This window comes from Neoarius graeffei, chromosome 4, assembly GCF_027579695.1.
Source record: "Neoarius graeffei isolate fNeoGra1 chromosome 4, fNeoGra1.pri, whole genome shotgun sequence".
Classification (NCBI taxonomy): domain Eukaryota; kingdom Metazoa; phylum Chordata; class Actinopteri; order Siluriformes; family Ariidae; genus Neoarius; species Neoarius graeffei.
Genome location: NC_083572.1, coordinates 64421879 through 64448358, shown reverse-complemented (window position 1 = coordinate 64448358; position 26480 = coordinate 64421879). Strand labels below are relative to the sequence as shown.

Here is a 26480-nt window from a genome sequence, read left to right as displayed (position 1 = left end):
AAAAATGTCCAATTTGAATGTTACACCGCTGACACACACACACACACACACACACGAGTCTTTGGAGCAAAGAATGAGCCAGCATTCTCCATCCAGCTAACCTCGCCAAGTAAAAGGAAACTGCCCAGTATCACACTATCAGTAGCAATAAAACCTTTAATCAATTACCGAAAGCCCATGTATATGAGCACAGTTCATCGTGTTGAACCACCATGGTGTTGTAAACATTATGTACCGATATAAAAATCACAAATAAGCACATAATTAGTCCAAACAGCAAATGTTTACATCGCCAGCTCTTGTGAAAAAATGCAGGCTTCGCAGCACGAGGAACTGCTCTCAATATTGAGTACTGGTTATAGCAATTTACTAGCCATGGAGCTAACCAAGTAGTTAACTTGTACAGTTAGTTAAGTGAGCATAAACTAAGGTTACACTGAAAACATTTGATTTATAATGATATCCCAGATAAATGTCAATAACAATATCTGATGAGACACTACAACACAGACAGAAATAGAAAGCTAGCTAGCATAGCTAGCTGCCAAGTTAGGCTATGCTGCAACTTTTGCCTTTAGAGACTCATAACATGCTGTTATCTCCAAAATACCCCCCGGTAAATCATGTAAACTTACCCAGCCCTTCATGCCAGCTCAGTTCAGGTAAAATATCCTACTGAGATAAGTGGCTGTATTTAAATATTCCCACATCAAAACGAATCAGACTACAAGGCCTCTTCTTGTGACCTCGGCGTTTCCTGCGAGCTGTAAGCCGAGAGGCAGCTCCCTCTCCCGGGGTACCTTCCAAACTTCTCAATGTCCCTCACGCAGTGGGTGAAAGTTTCATACCCTTTTCTGTTTGGGTCATAGCACTTCCTTCAAGTGTTATTTTGAATCCCGGCTGGTTGCATCCATTTATAATGTTTTATAATAATTATAGTCGTTATTTATTTGGGGTAGGTACAGCTCTGTGTGTTACAAGGCTGTGATTCTAGCTCAGGTCTTCAACATTTGCAGCGGCGCCCATCCCCCCCTCCTCACCGGCATCGACCGTGGCTGCCAGCGAAACTGACACACAACCATAACACGGGGTTTCTGTGCAGCTCGTGCAGGGGCGCGATAACGAGGCGTTCCCAGCGTCGAGGTGCAGCCCGCTAAACTCCTATTGGCTGGAAATATGTCGATCTCTGTGCTCAAACAAACACAGCGATCTGATTGGATAAGAAAAGTGAAACGTGTTGGTTGACCGAAACAGGGGCAGGACTTGGCTTTTGGGAGGGGTGGAACGAGTAGTCACTTGTGCACCGCTCGGTGAAAGGGTGGACGGAGTGAATAACGCAGACGACGAGAAAAGACCTAGTAGCTAAACGGATATTCGAAAGAAGTAAATGTGGATATTATGGGAACAGTGGTCACGTTATTAAATACACACGCCGTGGAATATTCAATTCTTTTCAGAAAGGGATTATTCTTTTTTCTTGTATTCTTGTAAACAAAATCTATTCAGCGCTAAAGGGAATACCCTCAGCCTGGGTTAGACATAGAGCAGCTGTTTGTCCATAGCACGGGGTCTCCGGGGCCCCTTACCAGGGACTACGGCATTAGAGGTAGGGTCAGCCCCACCTTAACCCCGGTATGAATGGAATATGAAGTGTCGGTCTTATGGGACCTGGCATGGGATTGGACAGGGATATCGACTTGTCTATACATTTCCTGACTGTGTTCACTTCATACAAAAGGCAACATTTCCGTTCAGACGGCGCAGGTTTTGATTCTTTCACAAGAGGGATGAGTGAATTCATACACCATGATGGATATATTATTAAACAAGTTACAATTTTACTAACTACGTGTCTGTTTTTGTTTGGTTTTTTTTAATCGCCGTACCATAAATGTGAACAAACAACCGGTAAAACCTGCAATATGGTACCATGAAATGCGCAGTGTTTCAGAAACGATGAGCGTCTCTCTATCTCAGTTTGCTCTGAGGCAGCACAGCTGTGAAATGTCTCTGCACATGAACAACAGAATATGCGATTGGGCTGGTATTTCTGTTCCAGGTCACGTGGGATGATAGGCGCGCACGGATTGGCTGAATCAGTTTCGTTACGTCATTTGTTGCAATGATTTCTGAGGAGGTGTGGTTACACAGTCAGTGAGCTGTACTGTACTGTACTCAGGCCGGAAATGGAAGGCAGGCTTATTTTTACAGGATTATTTAACCAAAAAAAAAAATGCATTTGAATTTAGATCTGTGAGTTAGATATTTAAACTCAAATTGGAAAATTGACTTAGCTCCTGATTTATTCAGATCGAACCATTTGATTCCTTCAAAAAAATATGGTCAATAAATAAATGAATTTGAGCAATGATAATGTATTTTATAGTCATGTGGGCTGTTGGAGAGTATTAAGGGTTTAAACCAAGGACCTTGCCTTTCCTGCCACTGGTATATGAAAGCGTGTTTTAAAATTAGTAGCTACTCGCTCTGATACGTAATGCTAGTGGTTGTTTGTTTGATTTGGGACAGTGTTCAGGTCCAACAACCGCACCTTGTTGCAGGAAAAGCTCGTGACCGGAGTAACCGCCATAGTGCGAAAGCAGGAGCGCACGTAACCTCCGAGCGACACGACTTCATTACGCTGTAATCAACTCCACGTAATCATGGAGCTTTATGACTGACGACTTCTCACATTCCCATACAAACACCACTATATATATATATACACACACACACACTTGGCTGATTCTTATAAAAGCTGCCGTTTTTTCCATGACACAAGACGTGTTTCCGGGGTTTAGTGGTGGAAGAAAGGAACTGGCCAATCACTGACTCCCACGTCAGCACAAAAGAGCTGCTCGTGCGCGCTCAGGTCGGATGGAAAGCACGTGATCGTCTGTTTCCCAGCAACGAATGAACAACTCGGTATCTTTGAATCGGTTCTCGTGGTTTCCCCTCCCCAGCTGGAGTCAAGGTCGAATGAATCTACTTAATCAAGCGCAATGCAAGGATTCTCATATTCGCAGTACCTTGTAAATGTGCCAATTATTTAAATGATTTTATGAAATGCACGGTAATGTTATGGTAGTAATATGTAATATACACATATCTATATATTTTTTTCAAGATTCAGATTTTTTTAGTCAATTCACTATATATCCAGGACATATAGGAGAATCAAAATGCCGTTTCTCTCTCACCTTACTTGTAAAAAAAAAAATTATATATATATATATATATATATACACACACTACATAACATTACCGTGCATTGTCTCATCTCATCATCTCATTGTATTTCATAAAATCCATTTAAATTATATACATATTTTATATACAGTATTGTACCGTATTTGCACTACTGCTATTTTGTACATTGATTTTAGAGTGTATTTTTACACACACACACATATACATATATATATATATATATATATATATATATATATATATATATATATATGTTTATAAATCTGTTTTTACAAGTAAGGTGAGAGAGAAACGGCATTTTGATTCTCCTATGTCCTGAATATATAGTGAATTGACAAAAATCTTTGAAACTTGAAAAAAATTTATATATCTTAATTTCCCTGAGGGAATCCTCCCAAAGGGATCAATAAAGTTCAATCTAATATATAATAAAATAGTATATGCGTGTGTGTGTGTAATATTATATATATATATATATATATATATATATATATATATATATATATATATATATATATATATTTTTTTTTTTTTTTTCAAGCTTCAAAGATTTGTCAATTCACTATATATCCAGGACATATAGGAGAATCAAAATGCCGTTTCTCTCTCACCTTACTTGTAAAACAGATTAATATATATGTAAAAATACACTCTAAAATCAATGTACAAAATAGCAGTAGTGCAAATACAGTACAATATATAAAATATGTATATAATTTAAATGGATTTTATGAAATACGATGAGATGAGAATGCACGGTAATGTTATGTAGTATATATATGAGAGAGAGAGAATTACAGCCATAGTTATTCAAAGAAAAACCACCACTAGTCAAATTATCCAACGCTTTGTCCGTTTTAGAGGGGAAAAAGCCAGCAATGAACATTTTGGGAGATGAAAGAGTCGGCTCAATGATCCGACTCACTGGAAAGAGTCGGAATTTCCCTGAGTCCAGCAGCGGCAGGCCGAGGCCGCTTTTACAGCGCTGCTATTGTACCGCCGCCGCACAGCCTTCAGCCCCACATTCAGCTCACGTGATACCCGGCCAAGAGAACGCCAAGTCACCGGGAGAGAGAGAGAAGAATGAACGTGATTGTTCTCACGAGTCGTTACGTGATGAAGACTCGTTTACCTCACCATGGGTGATAGTGAACTCTCTTGCATTTTCCAGCGCTCAGATTTGCTGAGTCGTTCCACCGAGCACCAAAACAAAAATGGCGGCCTGTAAATCTCCTTATGATAATGGCGGCTTCCTCTCAACATCAGGTTGTTGGTCTGCGTCTCAAAACGTGGGTGCATTTACTCAGTGGGAAGTTGCAGCTCAGTGGCCAATCATTTTTATGTGATAAAAAAAAAATAGAGCAGATTCAGAGAATACTGAAGTAGTATTAGAAATAGTTGGAGCACAGATCATAAACTATTCCCAAACATGCATGTGTTTCCTCCCCAAATCCTCCATTACAGGCATTTAGCAGACAGACACACTTATCCAGAGCAGCTGGGGGTTCGGGGCCTCGCTCAAGGACACTCGAGTCATTCCTGCTGGTGCAGGGAATCAAACCAGCAACCTTTTAATCCCAAAGCTGCTTCTCTAACCCTTAGGCCATAGCTTCCATCTGACACTGATCCATGATTCAGAAATCTCAAAGAAAATACCAGTCCCAATTATCAATCAAATTTTCTCAAGTTTGTGATTATTACTGACCAATGAACTACACGTCCAATTACTTCAGCTAAAAACATAATGGGGGAAAAAAAGACATGGTGATGGTAGAGTTTCTAACTCTTGAGACACGTTGTAGCCATATTTAACATCGTAAACAATATTCATTTTCTTTTCAAAAGTAATGCATCATGGTCTAAACACAAAGCTCTGATCTTGTACCACTATAATGAAATTTTAATTGAGGCAGACAGAAAGCATGTCAATATTATTGCAAATAGCCAACTTTAGTCCTAGAACCCACAGTCAATATATAGTAGACACAACAAGCAGATGCATAAAAAATAAATAGTCAAAAAGTAGCAGAAATTGTTAACAATGGCACTCCACGATAAACATATGGCTTTAAGATTTTGCGTCCCCCCCCCCTTCTTTATCAGTATGCTTTCATGTTCTGTAACAAGGCTTGATAGAAAGGGGCATCATCACACTTACATAAGTCGAGACAAACGTAGATTTGTACATCACAACTCAACAAAGGAAGGCTCTTTGTAGATCAATAAACTCACCACAGGAGTGCTTACATCTGAAGAGGATGCTTTACATGTAGTGTTACATTTCATTTAATTCTTTTACAATGACATTTGGTCCAACAATCACCAAAACAATATATATTCTAAGGGCTATATTTATTTATGTAATAGGACACAAGTTGGCATCATAACCCTAAACCCATTTGATCTATTATTTAAATGTATAATGTGGTTTCACACATTTTCATGTTTTTCTATAGACTCAAAGACCCTTATATAACTGAATGAATGCAGATACATTTTAAATGTTAAATGAAACAGAACTGATACATCCAGGCACCCACCCACATGCGCAGCTCTTCTCCTACTTCAGATATCATTACTGTTAAGTGTGTGTGTGTGTGTGTAAAAGAATGTGTCAGTAGAAGTATGTGAACGCCATAGATTATGCTGTGGTTTTCGTGCAGTCTTGCTGCTGTAGGACTGTTCTGCCCCCCTGTGGACACACAGTGGCACCTTACACATCTGCATTTCCATTGTCGCTTTTTTTCAGTACTCAAAGCAGTTTCAGGCTTCCTGTAACATTATTGACCATTTCTTCCTCTCCCATGATGGCCAGCACAGTGCTAGAGCCAGGCTCCACCTAAAACCAGGGGGCTGATGGTTACCATCGTGCTTAAATAACTTCAAATGGAAAGTGATTATTCACAGTTTTGTCACGTCATCTGAACATACAGTACCAGTCAAAAGTTTGGACACCCCTACTCATTCATAGGTTTTTCTGTATGTTGGCTATTTTCTGCATTGCAGAACAATACTGAAGACATCACAACCATGAAATAACATATGGAACATACATATACATACACACACACACATATATATGTTGTTTACCAGCTGGGAGGGCCGTATCGTGAAAAACCGTGACCGAGGTCTTGAAAGTACTGAGCGAGGCCCTCTGGGCCGAGGTCAGTATTCAAGGCCGAGGTCAAGGTATTTCTCCTTAAGGACCGACCTTAAGCTGGTAAATAATACATTTCTTTCTTTCTTTCCCAAATTCTAATAGAAAACGGGAGCGCCCGAAAGGGAAAGCCGAGCCAAGCCGCCATTTTGAATCCTCATTCACAGCTGTAATGCAAATTGCTTCCTCCTCGGTATAAAAGTGCACTTCCATGGCAGGGAAAAAAAAACTACATTTTGCCGCCTATGTAGTCCCCTATTTATACAAAATTGGGGTTTTTGCTCGGCGTTAGCAACCGTTACAGGTTTTTAGCTTTCTCCTGAAATGTTTTCTTTTATTTCTTCTTCCTCAGGGTAGTAAAACTCGCTTTCGCTGTGAACACTGTCGTCATCACTATCTCATCTCATTATCTCTAGCCGCTTTATCCTGTTCTACAGGGTCACAGGCAAGCTGGAGCCTATCCCAGCTGACTACGGGCGAAAGGCGGGGTACACCCTGGACAAGTCGCCAGGTCATCGCAGGGCTGACACATAGACACAGACAACCATTCTCACACACATTCACACCTACGGTCAATTTAGAGTCACCAGTTAACCTAACCTGCATGTCTTTGGACTGTGGGGGAAACCGGAGCACCCGAAGGAAACCCACGCGGACACGAGGAGAACATGCAAACTCCGCACAGAAAGGCCCTCGCCGGCCCCGGGGCTCGAACCCGGACCTTCTTGCTGTGAGGCGACAGTGCTAACCACTACACCACCGTGCCGCCCCGTTATCACTATCCATGCTGTAGAATTAATGCTATTATGCTGAGAAATGCTGGCAAAAATGTATAAGATTTTTGATAAAAATCTTATAAAAAAGTTAAATGTTGACAAAAATTGCTACATTTGTTGTTGTGAATGAGCAAGTCGCCAGAGGTCCGTACAGTAGGATACAGACCCGCTTGCCAGCCAATCAGAGCGCAGGATTTGATGGAAACCAGACCGTGAAAAAATAAACGGAATTATGTGGTAAACAAAAATAAAAAAAAAAAATTTTTAAAAAGGGTTGAAACAAAATGTTTCATATTTTAGATTCTTCACTGTCGCCACCGTTTTCCTTGATGACGCTTTGCACACTATTGGCATTCTCTTAACCAGCTTCGTGAGGTCGTCACCTGGAATGCTTTTCAGTTAACAGGTACCTCGTCAAAAGTTAATTAGTGCAATTTCTTGCCTTCTTAATGTGTTGATCAAACAGTAAATAGTCAGATTCCACAACTGTAATAATCCATATGTCAAGAACCGCTCAACTCAGTAAAGAGAAACAACATCCATCATTACTTTAAGACATGAAGTGACTTAATTAATAAAAATAAAAACACTGAATTAGAAGGCGTGTTCAAACTTGACTGGTACTGTATTCAACATTTCATTAATAAGCCAAATGTAAACACAATGAGCACTTTATTAAGAACACTTGTACACCATTCATGCAAATTATCCAACCAGCCAATCGTGTGGCAACGGTGCAATGTATAAAATCATGCAGATATGGGTGTCCGTGATTTTGACTATGGCGTGGTTGTTAGCGCTAGATGGGTTGGTTTGAGTTTTTCCTATAATTGCTGATCTCCTGAGATTTTCACACAACAGTGTGTCGAATTTGCTCAGAATGGTGCAATAAACATCCAGTGAGCAGCAGTTCCACGCATGAAAATGCCTTGTCGATGAGAGAAGTCAGCAGAGAATGGCCAGAATGGTTCAAGCTGACAGAAAGGCTACAGTAACTCAATCACTCTGTGCAATTGTGCTGAGCAGAAAAGTATCTCAGAAAGCACAACACATTGAAACTTGAGATGGACAGGCTACAACAGCAGAAGACCACATTGGGTTGCACTTCTGTCAGCCAAGAACAGAAAGACTGCAGTGTACACAGACTCACCAAAACTGGACAGATAAAGGCTAGAAAAAACGTAGCCAGTCTAATGAATCTCGATTTCTGCTGAGGCACACAGATAGTAGGGTCAGAATTCAGCACCAACACCATGAATCCATGGACCCAAACCGCAATGTGCCAACAGTGTAATGGTGCGGGGAATAATTTTTGGCACACTTTGGGCTGGAACTGTGATGGAATCATGTCAACTTGGACCAGAATCCCCAACAGATGCTTCCAACATCTTGTGGAAACATCATCTCTATGCCATGAATAATTGAGGCCGTTCTGAATGGAAAAGGAGGCAAAATCCAGTATGGGTAGAGCAGGGGTGGCTTGGCTGATCTGGGCAGTGGTGGCTCAAAGATTTACGCTTTGGGTTACTGATGAAAAGGTCAGGGGTTCAAGCCTCAGCACCGCCAAGCTGCCACTACTGGGTCCTTGAACAAGGCCCTTAATCCTCTCTGCTCCAAGGGAGCCATACCACGGCTGACCCTGCGCTCTGAACCCAACTTCCTAACAAAAACAACTTCACTGTGCTGTAATATCTATATGTGACAAAGTATTATTATTATTAGCAGTAGTAGTAGTAGCAGCAGCATAGTGTTCCTAATAAAGTGTTTGGTGAATGTGTATTATAATATATAGCCTTCTAGTTATCTTAAATATCTCAGACTGTGTCAATTTTCATTCAAGAAAAACCAACATTGTCTTGGAATTTGATTAGTTCCCGTGTCTCTGCAATTTATTTATTTGTTTTCAAATGTCATTGATAAGTTGGTTCTACCTGTGTGAGTCCGGCATCCTGTATCAGTTTTGTCGGAAGGCTCAGACTCATAGCGAGAGCCTGCAACTCCAAGAGGTGCGCCATGTTGGTGCCCTGTAGCACAATCTTCTTAGCTCTGAAGGTGTAAACAAACACAACAAGAAAGCCATATCCATCACCACCACTGAGATAAATATGGAGGTCAGTGAGTTAGAGTATTTAATTGAACCACTACATCATGCTGGTTTTTTCCCTTTATCCATGACATTCAGCTGTGTCCTTGACACAATGATCCCAAAGTCACAAAGTTATTTGCCCTGGAAGTCTATTTCAGTTCCTTAAGGGTATCCACACTAGAGGTGGAATGAGCCGGAATGCCGTCAGAATGAAAATTCTTCGTATATTCCGGGATATTCAAAGTGCATTCTAAAAATTCTGACTGCATTCCAAACATTCGGGCCCATTCTTGTGGCTGGCCCGAATGTTTTGCTCATGCTCAAAACATTCGAGGTGCACTCAAAGAGGAGAAATATCAAACGGCATTCAGAGTGTATTCTAACTGCATTCTAAATATTCTTGCAGCATTCCAAACATTCTGATCATGTTCGAGGGAAAAATTGAAATGGCAAGCCACTTCAAATCCTGTCAGAATGTCCCGAATGTGCCTCGAATGAGCAGAAATGCCGTCGGAATTAGGGATGTTAACCGATGACCGTTTGACCGAATCAACGTCAACCGGTTAATTTTTTTTTGGTTGTCGGTTAAAAAAAAAAATAAATCGTTTTGAAGCTGCCGATTTTGGAGCGGAGAACCTGGAATTCTGTGTTGTAAATGCTTGGGGCATGCCATGCGGTGTAAGGACGACAGCTGACAAATCAGAAACACCCATTCAGTCATGTCCCGCCCTCCTGCCGCCACTCGGCGAAAGAAAAGTGTAGACACAGGCTTTTTAGCTTACAAATTACTATTCTGTTTTTTTTAATTATTATTAGAAGGCACATGGAGTTTAGTCCTGCCTTGGCCAGTGCATTCTGAAAGTATGTTTCGGTCTGTAGCCAACAATGCATGTTATTGCAGATCATATCTCTCCACACAAACTAAAGGCGCAGATGCCGACTTTTGGAGGGAAGGGGAGAGAATGAAATGACAGCGGTGTCTGAGGGGGAGTGACAAACGCAGCTTTTATGTCTGTGAGCCAAGTCGGTGACGGCTTCAGAGCAACTTCAATACCATGCAGTAATGGCGTGTTGATATTGGGAACGGCGTTATAACGATTGTAGCTAATTAATTAGATTACCCGGCGTTATAACAGCCTTTATTTTAACGCCGTTATTCCCATCACTGAATGTTATGTACTTCTTCTAGCACTTGACTTTGGCTACATCCACACGACAACGGCAACGAGATGTTATTTAAAAATATATCGCGTCCACATGGGCAACAATCAGTAAAATGTCAGGTCCATATGGCAACGCAACGCTTGCTGAAAACGATGCAATACACATGCCACACCTCTAGGGGCGCTGTAAGACGGTCCCTTCGGAGAGACCAGAACAATAGAAGTAGTAAGGACGCATGCGCATAATGCGCGAGACTTCATATTAGCCACAAAGTCAGGAAAATCTGTTTGTAAAATTACGTTATAATGACCAAATACAATGAAAAGTATTTTTCCAGTCTCACCTGTGAAAGGTAATCCCATGTGATCTCGTTTGGACGGCAAACCTGTTGGTACAGTTAAACGCAGCTAATCTTTATTCTCCACTTTGACCTCTCCAATATGGCGGCGAGGATGACGTATGATTCTACGCGGAAGGCGGCGTCTTTAATGGTCCGGAATAAATTGAATGCTACACGTTGATGGATTAATTTGTTTCTCACCTGTGAAAGGTAATCCCATGTGATCTCGTTTGGACGGTAAACCTGTTGGTACAGTTAAAGGCAGCACATGAATCTTTATTCTCCGCTTTGACCTATCCAATATGGCAGCGAGGATGACGTATGATTCTACGCGGAAGGCGGCGTCTTTAATGGTCCGGAATAAATTGGATTAATTTGCTCCTCTACGCCCTTTTTGAGGAATGTATTGTCGGACTTAAATCAACATCTGAAGAGGTGAGATCGCTCCTTTTTTTCCCTATTTTTGCTGGCGGGATTGCACCATTACACAATAAATATTCACAGTGAAAATATTTTGTAAGTGCGTTTCATGAACCAAGTTATAAGATTTGTTGACAACTCGCATCGCAAAGAGATCATTGGCACTACTGGTGTTAAGAATCAGACCATTTCATAAATGAATATTTTGCTGTAGAGCTGCAGTGTTTGTACAATTGCATGTTTTTGCTTCACTATTACTGTCACTATTCTGCTTCTTGCATTACTACTGTGAACTAACACTGAACATAATAATAATAATAATAATAATAATAATAATAATAATAATAATATCCAAGCTCGTGTTTCACTCTCACTAGTGCTCTGTAAGGCTTTTTCCTGGTGATATTCGTTACACTTCTACCCGGCGTGAAGCACTCACAGGCATGTGGTTGTGACGTCATCGTAAACAAATCCGTTCTATTCATCCAGACGACTTCACAACGGCAACGTTGCCAGATCTTTCCACTCTGGAACCCGTTCTCAAAAAGACTGCGTTTTGGGCACCCAAAACGCCGGTGCCGTGTGGACGCCAGGCCTAAACGATAAGCAATTGTATCGGAGTCACCTGAATCCGTTGCCGTGTGGACAGGGCCTTTATTTTCAACGCCATCATGGCCAACTGAAACGGTCTCTAAGCTGGAGCCATTTGTCCTCCGCTCCAATACAAACCCCTCGACATCAGTGCCGCGTTTGACTAAATGTTTCGCGCTGTAGAAAAGGTAATGTGAGTGGAGGGCAGCGACTGGGACTGAATGTGCGGATGTTCGCGGTTAGATTTAGAATAGATTCTAATAATTCCAATTCTAGAATTTCATAGGTTAACCGACTTTAACCGGCTAATGAGGCTCGGTGGTCAGTCAAGATTTTTTTTTTTTAGTTTTCGCCATCCCTAGTCAGAATGAAAATTCTTCACATATTCCAAGATATTCGAAGTACATTCTAAGTATTCGAGCTACATTCTCTTTGAATTCTTACACGTTCGAAACATATTCGGCGGCTATTCCGGGAGCGTTCTGACTGCATTTGAGGTGAATTCGTACAGCATTCGAGGCACCTTCCGACCAGACTTCGGGTGGTATTCAGGCAGCAATTGAAACGCACTCGTACGGCATTCGAAGTGCATTCTTAATATTCTTACTGCATTCTAGGTATTCCTACTGTGTTCCCACTACATTTGAACTGCATTCGAAAGCTAATACACCCAGAATGCGCAAGAATCATTCGAGGCGGGTTCGAAACGTATTCGAACGGCATTCTTACAAAGCTGTTAGAATGTTGGTCAGTTTGAAATTCCCGCCCGAATGTGGCACGAGTTTTGAAAAATTTTTTCATTCCGGCTGGTTCTGCTTGATTCCTGCTAATTCCGAATAAGTGTGACGGGGCCTTAAGCTTTACTGCATTTTTGCTGTGTGATACATTTATTTAATCCCCTGATTATCTATTACTCCTTTTGTTATTTTATAGATATGTTACTTAATTTACATTTATGATGTTCATCCCTTATTTTGTTGTGTTTGGGGTTTTTTTTAACCACAGGACTAGTGAATATCAAGGTTATAACTAGTTCTGCCCTGTATGTTTCACCTTAATAATTCAATTATCTTTAGTTCCGGTAATGCCATACAGTATCACTCGGACAGGGCGTTCGGTCATATTTCCCCAGGAGGACAAAAAGGATATACACAAACGAGCACAATCTTATAGATATACCCATTTAAAAAGGACAAAATCCCTTGGTTAAATTATTAAGGTTATTTTCAGCTGTCTTGAGCTTTAAACATGGCCATAAATATTTGAGAATTTTCGAGAGACTTCAACTTCACTCATGAAAACAGACAGATTGATCTCTTTGCCTGCAAAGAGACTATTGAACTTGTTTGATCAACAGTCTCTGTAAGAGTTAAGGACTTTGTAGATATTTCAAGAGTTATTCAGGATTGATTGATGCTGCCTCACCCAGTACGGTCCCACTTCCAGGCCATCTCTCTCCAAGTATTCTTCTCCTGCATGGCCTGGTACAGAGCCACAGCTGCATGGCCTACCTGCGCTGCCATCTGGAGGGGGCGCAATGAAACTCTCAGCATTTCAGCTCACTTTGCATTGTACATTAGGCCATTTAGGCAACTCAACACTTTATTTAAAACAAAATATATATATATACACCTTCCCAACTCCCATGGACAATTCCATATTCACAACAAAAACCATCTTGAACATCATATCTTCATCCCCTTCTTCCTGAGACGATGGACAAGACAAATGCACTCAGAAACAGACAGACGAGGGCAATTTGCATTAATGTGGCTGTATAAGTGTGTAATCAACAACAGACCTCATTTTCTAGTTTGTTGAAGTAGTACATTGCCGCCTCCTCAGCAGACACATTCCTTGTGTGTAGGAGTGCCTAAGAGAAGCAGATAACACACACACACACACACACACACCAGTAAACAAAAAAGCAGAATGGCACCACAATGAAAGTCTGTTATTTTCTTGTGACTAACTGTTTAAAAAGACTTTCTTAGAATTGAAACATGAACTGATATTCTTTTGATTTTTTCTTATTTGATGTATTAGCTTTGCTATATAGCAAGATGTATATCAATCAATCTTGCTATAGCAAAGCTATGTGTGTGTGTGTGTATATATATATATATATATATATATATATATATATATACACACACACACACACACACAATGGCTGGGAAACCACTACAGCTTGCACCAATTACAGTGGCCCCATTGTACTGTGGGGGAAACCAGAGCATCTGGAGGAAACCCGGGCAGAACACGCAAACTCCACACAGAAAGGCTCCTGTCGGCCACGAAGCTCAAACCCGGAACCTTCCTGCTGTGAGGCGACAGTGATGACCACTACGCACCTGAAAACTTTTCTCCCCATGCAATATTATGCTATTAATCCAAGAAGAATGGACCAAGACCATCTAATGTTTAAAATAAAATGCATATTTATCATTTACTATAAACCGAATAGCACAAAAATATGACATCAAGGCTACGACTTGGAGGATTTTATAATGCAGTCTTAACTGAATTTTTCTGATCCTATTTTATCTAGCATTCGCCTCTCATAGCTCCAGGATCCCTGGTTTGGTTTGGCTGTGCCAAGTTCTCCCTAAATGTGAATGTGTGCGCGCACGGTGCCCCATCCAGGGTGTGTCCCAGGAATAAGATCCTGATCCAGCACAATCTTGGCCAGGATAAAGTGGTTCCTGAAGATGAACGAATGAATGAAGTCTACACAAGCTGTCGATGCTGTGTACTTGTGATAGCGTGCACAGCTGCAGTACTGGTGAGCTGTCAGACAGGTGGCTGATGCAGACCTGTCTGGCTGCCTCCTCAGGGATATCCAGTTCTCTGAGCTGCTGGAGGAAGACCGGGTTCACCTCCTGATGGACGGAGTCCGGAGGACATTGCTCAGATGACTCCATCACTTCACTTCTCTGCACAAAACACACGACTAGGAGTTAAAGGGATGGCCTGGCCAACACTCACCATGCATCGGAGCTAGAAGGATGTGTGACAAATACAAGAAAGAAACACAGCTGCATAAAGCCTGAAAATCACAATCATGCATAAATAAAAGCCCAGTTATATGCCAGCCTGTTTAATTCGCTTCGGCAAACAGCACGCATGCGCTATTAGCACTTCTCTCTAATCACTACCACTGAGTCACGCTCATGTTACACACTCCACTAGTGAGACGGGATGCGATCATGGACCAGGTTCTGCCTCTGCGTAAAAGCTTCACATCAATAAAACACGAGCAATGAACCGTATTTTTGTTTGAGCTAACGGTACACACCTGCTACAGCTAACACTGAACCCGAGCACCGTCACGCGCTTTGCTCGTTTTTACTTTGTCCAAAAAACCAAAACAAACAAAGCATACGGTGACATTAAAACCAAATATCTGCTCTAATTATCTTCTAGCTTTTGACTGAAGAGTTTATTCTGTTAGCTACAGCATATTTTTATACGAATGCGCATCTCCAGACACGCCATACTGCTAAACTCCTGTTCGACTTCCGGGTCAGACCGGAAGTATTTAGTTTCCTTTTAACTGTAAAAGAACCTCTTTTACAAATGTGTTGTTCTAGCGCAGCCTGCAAACAAGTGAAGTCGTATTTTATCATTTTATTTCTTGCAAGTGGAAATAATTTCCAATAAAATAACTTCTCCAACAGTGCCAACTCTTGGGCATTTTGCCATACATTGCAACACCAGCCTGTGGCTGACTAAAATCCATTGTCTTTTCTTTTGGTTATTATGTGTACTCAGGTGGAGAACATGCCAGAGCCCTCTGGGAAATGGAGCATCTCTTGACCTGTTGACTGGACATGCCCCATACCAAATGTGTGCGCACACACACACACACACCACTTTCTAAGGTCCCTCCACTGGCTTCCAGTAAGCTACAGAATTGACTTTAAAGCATTGCTGCTGGTGCACAAATCTCTAAATGGTACAGGGCCCAATTACCTCTCTGATATGTTGCAGCGGCCTAACCCGATCAGATCTACCAGATCGCAGCAGAAAAATTTACTGTTAAAACCTGTTGTTAAAACAAAGTGTGGTGAAGCAGCTTTTAGCTACTGTGCAGTACAGCTATGGAACCAACTGCCAGAGGACATCAAAAATGCTCCTGCTGTTGGCAGCTTCAAATCTAAACTAAAGACCAAGCTGTTTTCAGATGCTTTCTGTTAAATAATTAATATTGTCTTCTTTACATGTTTTATAATCTGTACTTTTACAGTTTCTGCATGTTTCATCTCATTATCTCTAGCCGCTTTATCCTGTTTTACAGGGTCGCAGGCAAGCTGGAGCCTATCCCAGCTGACTACGGGCGAAAGGCGGGGTACACCCAGGACAAGTTGCCAGGTCATCACAGGGCTGACACATAGACACAGACAACCATTCACACTCACACCTACGGTCAATTTAGAGTCACCAGTTAACCTAACCTGCATGTCTTTGGACTGTGGGGGAAACCGGAGCACCCGGAGGAAACCCACACGGACACGGGGAGAACATGCAAACTCCACACAGAAAGGCCCTCGCCGGCCCCCGAACCCAGGACCTTCTTGCTGTGAGGCGACAGCGCTAACCACTACACCACCGTGCCGCCCTGCATGTTTCAAATTTTACTTAACTTTATTCTATTTTATTCTGCTGTTTTTTTTCTCCCCCTATTTGAACTTCTACTTCATTTTATTATTTTATTTCTACTATTGTTTAATTCTTATTATATTTTCCCATTTATTTTATGTAATTTTATTCTCTGTTGTTTACTGTTTTGCTTTTACTTCTGTAAAGCACATTGAACTGCCACTGTGTATGAAATGTGCTATATAAATAAACTTGCCTTGCCTTACTATGCACACATACACATAAAATCTAATATTCTTACATATGCACACACACACACACACACACACACACACACTGTACAGTTATGCAAGCACTCATGCACACACAATCTAATATTTTTAAACACACACATAAACTCTAATTCTTTCACACACACACACACACACACACACACACACACACACACACACACACACATTCTGTTTGAGTCTTCCTGTAGTTCAAACTATTTGAATTGTTTGTTTCAATATAAGCATAAACCAAACATAAGCATCAGTGGCGTGCACAGACATTTTGGGGGGCAAGTGCTCTGGGTGGAAAAAGGGCACTTTTTTGCGCATGCGGAACACCTTATTATAAAAGTCTGAGATTTAACCCTCCTCTTGTGTTCGGGTCGCCACTGACCCGTTTTAGTTTTTAAAGGTGTAAAACAACCACTTAATGTTAATTTATTACATTAAGGCTTTTTGACTTTGCCAGGAATCTCTAGTTGAACAAAATAGAAAAAGAAATTTTTGTTTTCCTAAATCTGAAAATGGTCTAGCAAAAAATATAATACTTATGTGCAGTTGTTTATGTATGCGACGGGCTACTTCACGACAAAAATAATTACAGCTTGGGCTTAGAGGGCAAACAATACATTTTCACTCGATTCACGTGTTACCTGGCTGGTGGGGCAGGGGAAGAGCTGACCGACTGCCCGATGTGTTGTCTGCGCTACGACAAGGCCGTGGCTTCCAGGATGCTATGCTGCTGCAACCTCACATTGAATGCACTGCACGCTTGTTCACATGACAGAGCAAGAAAGACAGAAGTTGGGGCACAAAACTGGGGAAAATCATACACAACTTGACAATATGGTTGTGGTTCTTAGTTCTGATTTGTTTTTACTCCAGCTGTCTACAAACTAAGACACTTCGTTCAAAAATAATATCTCAGAGAGTCATTGTGAAAACACATCTGTTCAAACAACAAATACTGTAGCACAACAACAGATGAAAAGAGTAGAGCATTGTCCTTATGAGCCAAGTTTTGCAAAATGCGTGAAGGCAATACAAAAACTGTGAAGTTTTCAATTCAAACATTTGAACTTGATTTGAACTTATTTGAATGACCGGGATGGCACTGTCAGAAAATCAGGGTTCCTGCACTTCTTTTTTTCAACTTCAAGCACTGAGCGCAGGCATCACCAAATGGCGGACCTCAGTCCGGATCCGGACCCAGTGATGGTTCTGTCCAGACCCGTGACCAATGGTAAATTCACGAGATTAAGTAATTTTCAGGGCAGCACGGTGGTGTAGTGGTTAGCGCTGTCGCCTCACAGCAAGAAGGTCCGGGTTCGAGCCCCGTGGTCGGCGAGGGCCTTTCTGTGCGGAGTTTGCATGTTCTCCCCGTGTCCGGGTGCTCCGGTTTCCCCCACAGTCCAAAGACATGCAGGTTAGGTTAACTGGTGACTCTAAATTGACCGTAGGTGTGAATGTGAGTGTGAATGGTTGTCTGTGTCTATGTGTCAGCCCTGTGATGACCTGTGTGATGATCCTGGCCTGATGACAAGTGTTCCTAATAAAGTGCTCATTGTGTTTACATTTGGCTTATTAATGAAATGTTGAATACAGTACCAGTCAAGTTTGAACACGCCTTCTAATTCAGTGTTTTTATTTTTATTAATTAAGTCACTTCATGTCTTAAAGTAATGATGGATGTTGTTTCTCTTTACTGAGTTGAGCGGTTCTTGACATGATATGGATTATTACAGTTGTGGAATCGGACTATTTACTGTTTGATCAACACATTAAGAAGGCAAGAAATTGCACTAATTAACTTTTGACGAGGTACCTGTTAACTGAAAAGCATTCCAGGTGACGACCTCACGAAGCTGGTTAAGAGAATGCCAATAGTGTGCAAAGCGTCATCAAGGAAAACGGTGGCGACAGTGAAGAATCTAAAATATGAAACATTTTGTTTCAACCCTTTTTTAAAATTTTTTTTTTAATTTTTTATTTTTGTTTACCACATGATTCCGTTTATTTTTTTCACGGTCTGGTTTCCATCAAATCCTGCGCTCTGATTGGCTGGCAAGTGGGTCTGTATCCTACCGTACGGACCTCTGGTGACTTGCTCATTCACAACAACAAATGTAGCAATTTTTGTCAACATTTATCTTTTTTATAAGATTTAAGATTTTTATCAAAAATCTTATACATTTTTGCCAGCATTTCTCAGCATAATAGCATTAACATTAACAGGCGTACTACGTAACACCTTCTGCGCGCTTCGGCAGCGCATTGATATCTGAGCTCCGTATCAATGCGCTGCCGAAGCGCGCAGAAGGTGTTAGTATGCCTGTCATTATAGTGCGGACTTTCCATAGCATAGAAAATCGCTACGTTTCAATTTGTGTAACTGAACTTGTTTCATGTCACTGGTCATATAAACCCATGTAAACAGGAAAAACGCGGAAGAGTTTGGTCGCCTCTAACTACAGCCCCAAAAAATACCGTTGGCCATGCTGAGCCTAGCTACATTGCTAACAGGAGTGACAGCGCGTCTGACTGCGTCTGACTGACTGGGAGGTCGCGCAAAGCTCGGACAGGTACGGAGCAGCTCGTCTCAATTCAGATAAGAGCATATTTCATTATGGAAGTACGGTGGACTGTTCCTTTAAGAGAGCATTTTGAGACAACTGACCCTGCTACTTTCTGGTTACAGACTGTTTCTGAGGGTGTTTTCACACCTGGTCCCCTTTAAAGGAACCAGACTCAGTCCTCTTTAAGTGGACCAAAAAGTGGACCAACAGAAAAAGAACTCAGTTCTTTTTGTGTTCACACTGTGAATTTATTACAAAGAGGACTGGGTTCTCTTTCTGGTCCAGTTAAGCTTTGATGGGGCCTCAGTCCTCTTTCTGTTCACACCAGGTCCTCTAGAGCCCTCAGACCCCCAGTGCACGGAATTCTGGGTAATTTTCTCTTAAATCAAAATGTCTGCTGCCATGCTTGCCCTGCTGTATTCTTTGATCAAAATAGTGTGGATTAAGGAAAATAAATGTATGTATTTATTTATTTATAATATAGTTATATTATTGTGGCCAACTCATCAGTCAGTAAGTTCAGAGAACTGTAAAGCGGCTGTGGTAAGTTCCAAAAGGAAGTTGAGTTTTCCTGCTGCAGTCACGTGACCAACTACGGCAAACGAAGAAGGTTAAAACTACAGTGAAAAAGGCGAAGTGAACCCGGTGTGCTTTTTGTTCACAATGCGCAGATTAGGCGAACCGTACTGAGATCACCTCCTGAGGTGGTCTCAGTTTGGTTCACTTTAAAGGGGTCTGGGTACGGTTGGAGTGTTCACATATGCGCAAAAAATGCTGAGTCATCGATCTGAGTTCGGTTAGATGGCTGAAAGGGACCAAGTGTGAAAACACCCTGAGAGTGTGTTCCCTAGTCTAACCAAAGTAGCACTGCACACCTTGACTATGTTTGGATCAACTTACAGCTGTGAGTCAGCTTTTTCCACTATGAACATTGTCAAAACCAAGTACCGTTCTAGGCTCAACAATGAACATCTACATATCTGCATGAGAATGACACTCCAACCAAGATTTAAATTACTGGCAGGTCAGCCACATGCCCATTTTTCTCATTAAGAAAAGTAAAAGAAGAATTAAAAGAGAAAAGTTCAAAGAAAAATGTTCTGTTTGCATTCCCCCCCCCAAAAAAAGCCACTTGTTTTCTGAAGATGTGGACTTTTTTTTTCTTGAAAAGTAGGCCCTCATTTTTTTAGGCTGGGACCTCCTTATTTTAAGAACAAAGAAGAGAAAATGTGAAGTCAATGCTCTGTTTGCACTTTTTAGTTAATGTTTTCTGAGTTGACTTTTTTACTTGAAGTGTAGGCCTTCAATTCTTCAGGTTGGGACCGCTTTAATTTAAGAGAAAAAGGAGTTATTCCACTCTGTTTGCACTTTTTTATTTATTTTATTCTGAGGTTTCTGTTTTCTTTAATCTGAAATGAAGGCCTTGAATTTATTTTCCTGGGACTACTTTTATTTATGGTAAAAGAGATAGTTGTGCACTCAGTTCATTTCCTGCATTGGAAATTAACAATAAATATTGTTGAAACCATATGAAAATGTGGACATAGGGGAAGGCTATAAGACACAAGCTGGACTTCGGGTCGGACCTTCTACTTGGACGAAATTTAATAACTGGACCTCAGTGACTTTTAATTGAATACCCCTGTTATAGCGTATGAGTACACTGTACACAGTGATATTGACTTTTTAACAGAGGTGGACAGTAATGAAGTACATTTACTTGAGTACTGTACTTAAGTACACTTTTTGAATAGCTGTACTTAAATACTTGAGTATTTTTATTTTATTTTTTTGAAACTTATGACTACATTCACTACATTTGAAAGACAAATATCATACTTCTTACTCCACTACATTTCTATCAAGGTCCTTGGTACTATGAAGCAGCTTTGAAAGTATATATATATATATATATATATATATATATATATATATATATATATATATATATATATATACACACAGTTAGGTCCATATATATTTGGACACTGACACAATTTTTTTTTTACCTGTTTACTGAAACATATTCAGGTTATAGTTATATAATGGACATAAAGTCCAGACTTTCAGCTTTCATTTAAGGGTATCCACATTAAAATTGGATGAAGGGTTTAGGAGTTTCAGTTCCTTAACATGTGCCACCCTGTTTTTAAAGGGACCAAAAGTAATTGGACAATTGACTCAAAGGCTATTTCATGGGCAGGTGTGGGAAATTCCTTCGTTATGTCATTCTCAGTTAAGCAGATAAAAGGCCTGGAGTTGATTTGACGTGTGGTGCTTGCATTTGGAAGATTTTGCTGTGAAGAAAACATGCAGTCAAAGGAGCTCTCCATGCAGGTGAAACAAGCCATCCTTAAGCTGCGAAAACAGAAAAAAACCATCCGAGAAATTGCTACAATATTAGGAGTGGCAAAATCTACAGTTTGGTACATCCTGAGAAAGAAAGAAAGCACTGGTGAACTCATCAATGCAAAAGATCTGGATGCTCACAGAAGACAACAGTGGTGGATGATTGCAGAATAATTTCCATGGTGAAGAGAAACCCCTTCACAACAGCCAACCAAGTGAACAACACTCTCCAGGAGGTAGGCGTATCAATATCCAAATCTACCATAAAGAGAAGACTGCATGAAAGTAAATACAGAGGGTTCACTGCACGGTGCAAGCCACTCATAAGCCTCAAGAATAAAAAGGCTAGATTGGACTTTGCTAAAAAACATCTAAAAAAAGCCAGCACAGTTCTGGAAGAACATTCTTTGTCCAGATGAAACCAAGATCAACCTCTACCAGAATGATGGAAAGAAAAAAGTATGGCAAAGGCGTGGTGCAGCTCATGATCCAAAGCATACCACATCATCTGTGAAACACGGCGGAGGCAGTGTGATGGCTTGGGCATGCATGGCTGCCAGTGGCACTGGGTCACTAGTGTTTATTGATGATGTGACACAGGACAGAAGCAGCCGGATGAATTCTGAGGTATTCAGAGACATACTGTGTCCTCAAATGCAGCCAAACTGATTGGTCGGTGTTTCATAATACAGATGGACAATGACCCAAAACATAAAGCCAAAGCAACCCAGGAGTTTATTAAAGCAAAGAAGTGGAATATTCTTGAATGGCCAAGTCAGTCACCTGATCTCAACCCAGTTGAGCATGCATTTCACTTGTTAAAGATTAAACTTCAGACAGAAAGGCCCACAAACAAACAGCAACTGAAAACCGCTGCAGTAAAGGCCTGGCACAGCATTAAAAAGGAGGAAACACAGCGTCTGGTGATGTCCATGAGTTCAAGACTTCAGGCAGTCATTGCCAACAAAGGCTTTTCAGCCAAGTATTAGAAATGAACATTTTATTTACAATTATTTAATTTGTCCAATTACTTTTGAGCCCCTGAAATGAAGGGATTGTGTTTAAAAAATGCTTTAGTTCCTCACATTTTTATGCAATCATTTTATTCAACCCACTGAATTAAAGCTGAAAGTCTGAACTTCAACTGCATCTGAATTGTTTTGTTCAAAATTCATTGTGGTAATGTACAGAACCAAAATTAGAAAAATGTTGTCTCTGTCCCTATCTCTCTCTCTCTCTCTCTCTCTCTTTTATATATATAAAAATGTATTTCCTTTTCTAAAACGTGATGGTTTTTTCGTAGGTGACACTGAGACAGCCAATCAGTAATCACTAGGGTCAGGTCACATCCATAGACTGGATAAAATCAAGTTCAATGATTTCTCAGCAGCAGAGGTGGACAAAGTACCCAAGTTCATTACTTAAGTCAAAGTACAGATCCCGCTGGTCAAATGTTACTCCGATACAAATGAAAGTTGTCCAATCAAATTTTGACTTAAATTAAAGTACTGAAGCACTTGTTTTTAAAAATGCCTAAGTATTAAAAGTACATTTTCTGTCAACGCATCGTTGTATTATTGCCACAACGCTTACAAAACTTAACGCCGTTACCAAAGACAGAAATGTGACTTCATAAAATGAGCGCATGCTGTGCCATCATGGTGGTTTAACGTTAAGCTCGCTAGTCAGTGAAACTCCACCTGACATGCTCGCAAACTCTTTTCAAACTCGAAATCATATTGGGTAGCTAACGCTACTAGAAAAGAAAGATTTCTACATTGTTTATTTGGCAAGATTATGCGAAAACATATTTCTGAAAGGACTTCAGATAAGTTAACGTTATTCATGTTAGCATAACTCTGTGTTTGCATACTAACTAACAGTGTCCAATTTAACTAGTTATGAGTTAACGTTAGCCATGGACAAGGTGATGGCAACTTGGCGGGCAAATCCATAGAAAGTCATGTGACTAACCAGACTGCATAGCTATTGCAACGTTATCGCTAGCTCTAAAAGCACAGACAACTTCATTGCAAGCTTTCTCTTGGAATAAAACGTTTACACACCTCAATATGCTTCCGCAGGTTGGACAGCGAGTTTTTGTAGGCTGTGATGTGGTTCATTTTCAGCAAACAAAGCAAACATTTAAAACTAAACGAATCTTTAATTGTTTCAGAAAACTGAAACATGGATTCTAGCTATAGCCCTGGGTGCGTGCGTTACCCAGAAGAACTGCCTCCTTCCATTCTGCCATCAACTGATCGTGTTAAATAATGCTGCTGAGAAATCATTGAACTTGATTTTATCCAGTCTATGGACGTGATGTAACCCTAGTGATTACTGGTAGACTGTCTCAGTGTCACCTGCGAAAAAACCATCACGTTTTAGAAAAGAAAAGAAAAACCATCCACTTTCAAAGCTGCTTCATAGTAACGAGGACCTTGATAGAAATGTAGTGGAGTAAAAAGTACGATATTTGCCTTTCAAATGTAGTGAAGTTAAAGTCAGAAGTTTTCAAAAAAATTATACTCAAGTAAAGTACTCAAAAGGTGTACTTAAGTACAGTACTCAAGTAAATGTGCTTTGTTACTGTCCACCTCTGCTCAGCAGCTTTATTTAACACGATCAGTTGATGGCTGAATGGAAGGAGGCGGTTCTTCTGGGGAATGCTCTGGGGAAAGGATTAAAGATTTGTTTTGTTTTAAATGTTTGCTTAAAATGAACCACATCATGGCCTCCAAAAACTCGCCGTCTAACCTATAGAAACATATGTAAACATTTTATTCCAAGAGAAAGCTTGCAATGAGGTTGTATCTGCTTTTAAAGCGAGTGATAACGTTGCAATAGCTATGCAGTCTGGTTAGTCAAATGACTTTCTATGGATTTGCCCGCCAAGTTGCCATCGCCTTGTCCTCAGCTAACGTTAACTTATAGCTAATTAACTTGGACACTGTTAGTTAGCATGTAAAAATGGACTTGCGCTAAAATGAATAACGTTAACTTATCTGAAGTCCTTTCAGAAATATGGTTTAGCATAATCTTGCCAAATACACAGAATGTAGAAATCTTTCTTTTCTAGTAGCGTTAGCTACTCAATATGATTTCGAGTTTGAAAAGAGTTTGCTCGCATGTCAGGTGGAGTTACACCGACGAGCTAGCTTAACGTTAAACCACCATGATGGCACAGCATGCGTTCATTTTGGTCTTTGGTAATGTTAACATTGTAGCTTTTGTGACCTTGCTTAATTACTATAGCTACTACGTTTTGGGTTTTTTTACCAGTAGCCAAAGAGAAAAAATAGCTAGCATCTTATTGATGATTCTGCTTGGTTGTAAGTTGTGTTTCATTTCGTAACGTTCTACCAGGTGTTTATTCTACAGGTTCTACAAGTTAGTCAGTAAATCCAGTCGGTTGCTTCAGAGGCATTAGGTTTTGTAAGTGTTGTGGCAATAATACAATAATGCGTTGACAGAAACTGTACTTTTAATACTTAAGTATTTTTAAAAGCAAATACTTCAGCACTTTAACTTAAGTAAAAATTTGACTGTACAACTTTCACTTGTATTGGAGTAACATTTGACCAGTGGGATCTGTACTTTGACTTAAGTAATGAAGTTGGGTACTTTGTCCACCTCTGGTTTTTAATTGACAATTTATTTATTTAATGGCTGAAGTTTGGATTAAATTCGAGCAACCAGTCAAACAGTCAGATAACTATAAATTATGACTGTCTGTATTGTCCTAAATTTGAACCTGTTGTTTTTATCTTTTAATTCTCTCTCTCTTTTTTTTACAGAGTATTAAAGGATTTGTATAGTTAATTTCTATTGCTGTTTACATTTTTGTATTGGTATATTGTGCATTTGTATTTTGTATCAGATAGAGTAATTGCACTGGTACAGTGGTGCTTGAAAGTTTGTGAACCCTTTAGAATTTTCTATATTTCTGCATAAATATGACCTAAAACATCATCAGATTTTCACACAAGTCCTAAAAATAGATAAAGAGAACCCAGTTAAACAAATGAGACAAGAATATTATACTTGGTCATTTATTGATTGAGGAAAATGATCCAATATTACATATCTGTGAGTGGCAAAAGTATGTGAACCTTTGCTTTCAGTATCTGGTGTGACCCCCTTGTGCAGCAATAACTGCAACTAAACATTTGCGGTAACTGTTGATCAGTCCTGCACACCAGCTTGGAGGAATTTTAGCCCATTCCTCCATACAGAACAGCTTAAACTCTGGGATGTTGGTGGGTTTCCTCACACGAACTGCTCGCTTCAGGTCCTTCCACAACATTTCGATTGGATTAAGCTCAGGACTTTGACTTGGCCATTCCAAAACATTAACTTTATTCTTCTTTAACCATTCTTTGGTAGACCGACTTGTGTGCTTAGGGTCGTTGTCTTGCTGCATGACCCACCTTCTCTTGAGATTCAGTTCATGGACAGATGTCCTGACATTTTCCTTTAGAATTTACTGGTATAATTCAGAATTCATTGTTCCATCAACGATGGCAAGCCGTCCTGGCCCAGATGCAGCAAAACAGGCCCAAACCATGATACTACCACCACCATGTTTCACAGATGGGATAAGGTTCTTATGCTGGAATGCAGTGTTTTACTTTCTCCAAACATAACGTTTCTCATTTAAACCAAAAAGTTCTATTTTGGTCTCATCCATCCACAAAACATTTTTCCAATAGCCTTCTGGCTTGTCCACATGATCTTTAGCAAAGTGCAGATGAGCAGCAATGCTCTTTTTGGAGAGCAGTGGCTTTCTCCTTGCAACGCTGCCATGTACACCATTGTTGTTCAGTGTTCTTCTGATGGTGGACTCATGAATATTAACATTAGCCAATGTGAGAAAGGCCTTCAGTTGCTTAGAAGTTACCCTGGGGTCCTTTGTGACTTCACCGACTATTACACGC

General features: G+C 40.5%; 2 protein-coding genes across 6 annotated transcripts in view; both read right to left on the bottom strand.

Moving 5' to 3' along the window:
• The window catches only part of setd5 (SET domain containing 5), a 77024-nt gene extending 75962 nt beyond the window's left edge, over nt 1–1062 (bottom strand). For all 4 annotated transcript variants that reach the window (XM_060919478.1, XM_060919481.1, XM_060919479.1 and 1 more), the window contains exon 1: nt 636–1062. The gene's annotated coding sequence lies outside the window, so the exon portion shown is untranslated. The remainder of the gene's footprint in view (nt 1–635) is intronic.
• Nucleotides 1063–5087: 4025 nt separating this feature from the next.
• On the bottom strand, nt 5088–15267 carry si:dkey-19e4.5 (UBA_like_SF and PTH2 domain-containing protein). 2 transcript variants are annotated; one of them, XM_060919477.1, is made up of 7 exons: nt 15043–15267; nt 14561–14744; nt 13546–13617; nt 13377–13451; nt 13170–13267; nt 9075–9189; nt 5088–6049 (listed from the first exon to the last, which is right to left on the bottom strand). In XM_060919477.1, exons 2-7 carry the CDS (start codon nt 14666–14668, stop codon nt 5963–5965), a joined length of 555 nt encoding a protein of 184 aa, XP_060775460.1. In that variant the 5' UTR covers nt 14669–14744; nt 15043–15267; the 3' UTR covers nt 5088–5962. The 2 variants fall into 2 exon arrangements, with proteins under 2 accessions (XP_060775460.1, XP_060775459.1); XM_060919476.1 differs by having other exon boundaries at nt 14561–14680.
• Nucleotides 15268–26480: the final 11213 nt, after the last annotated feature.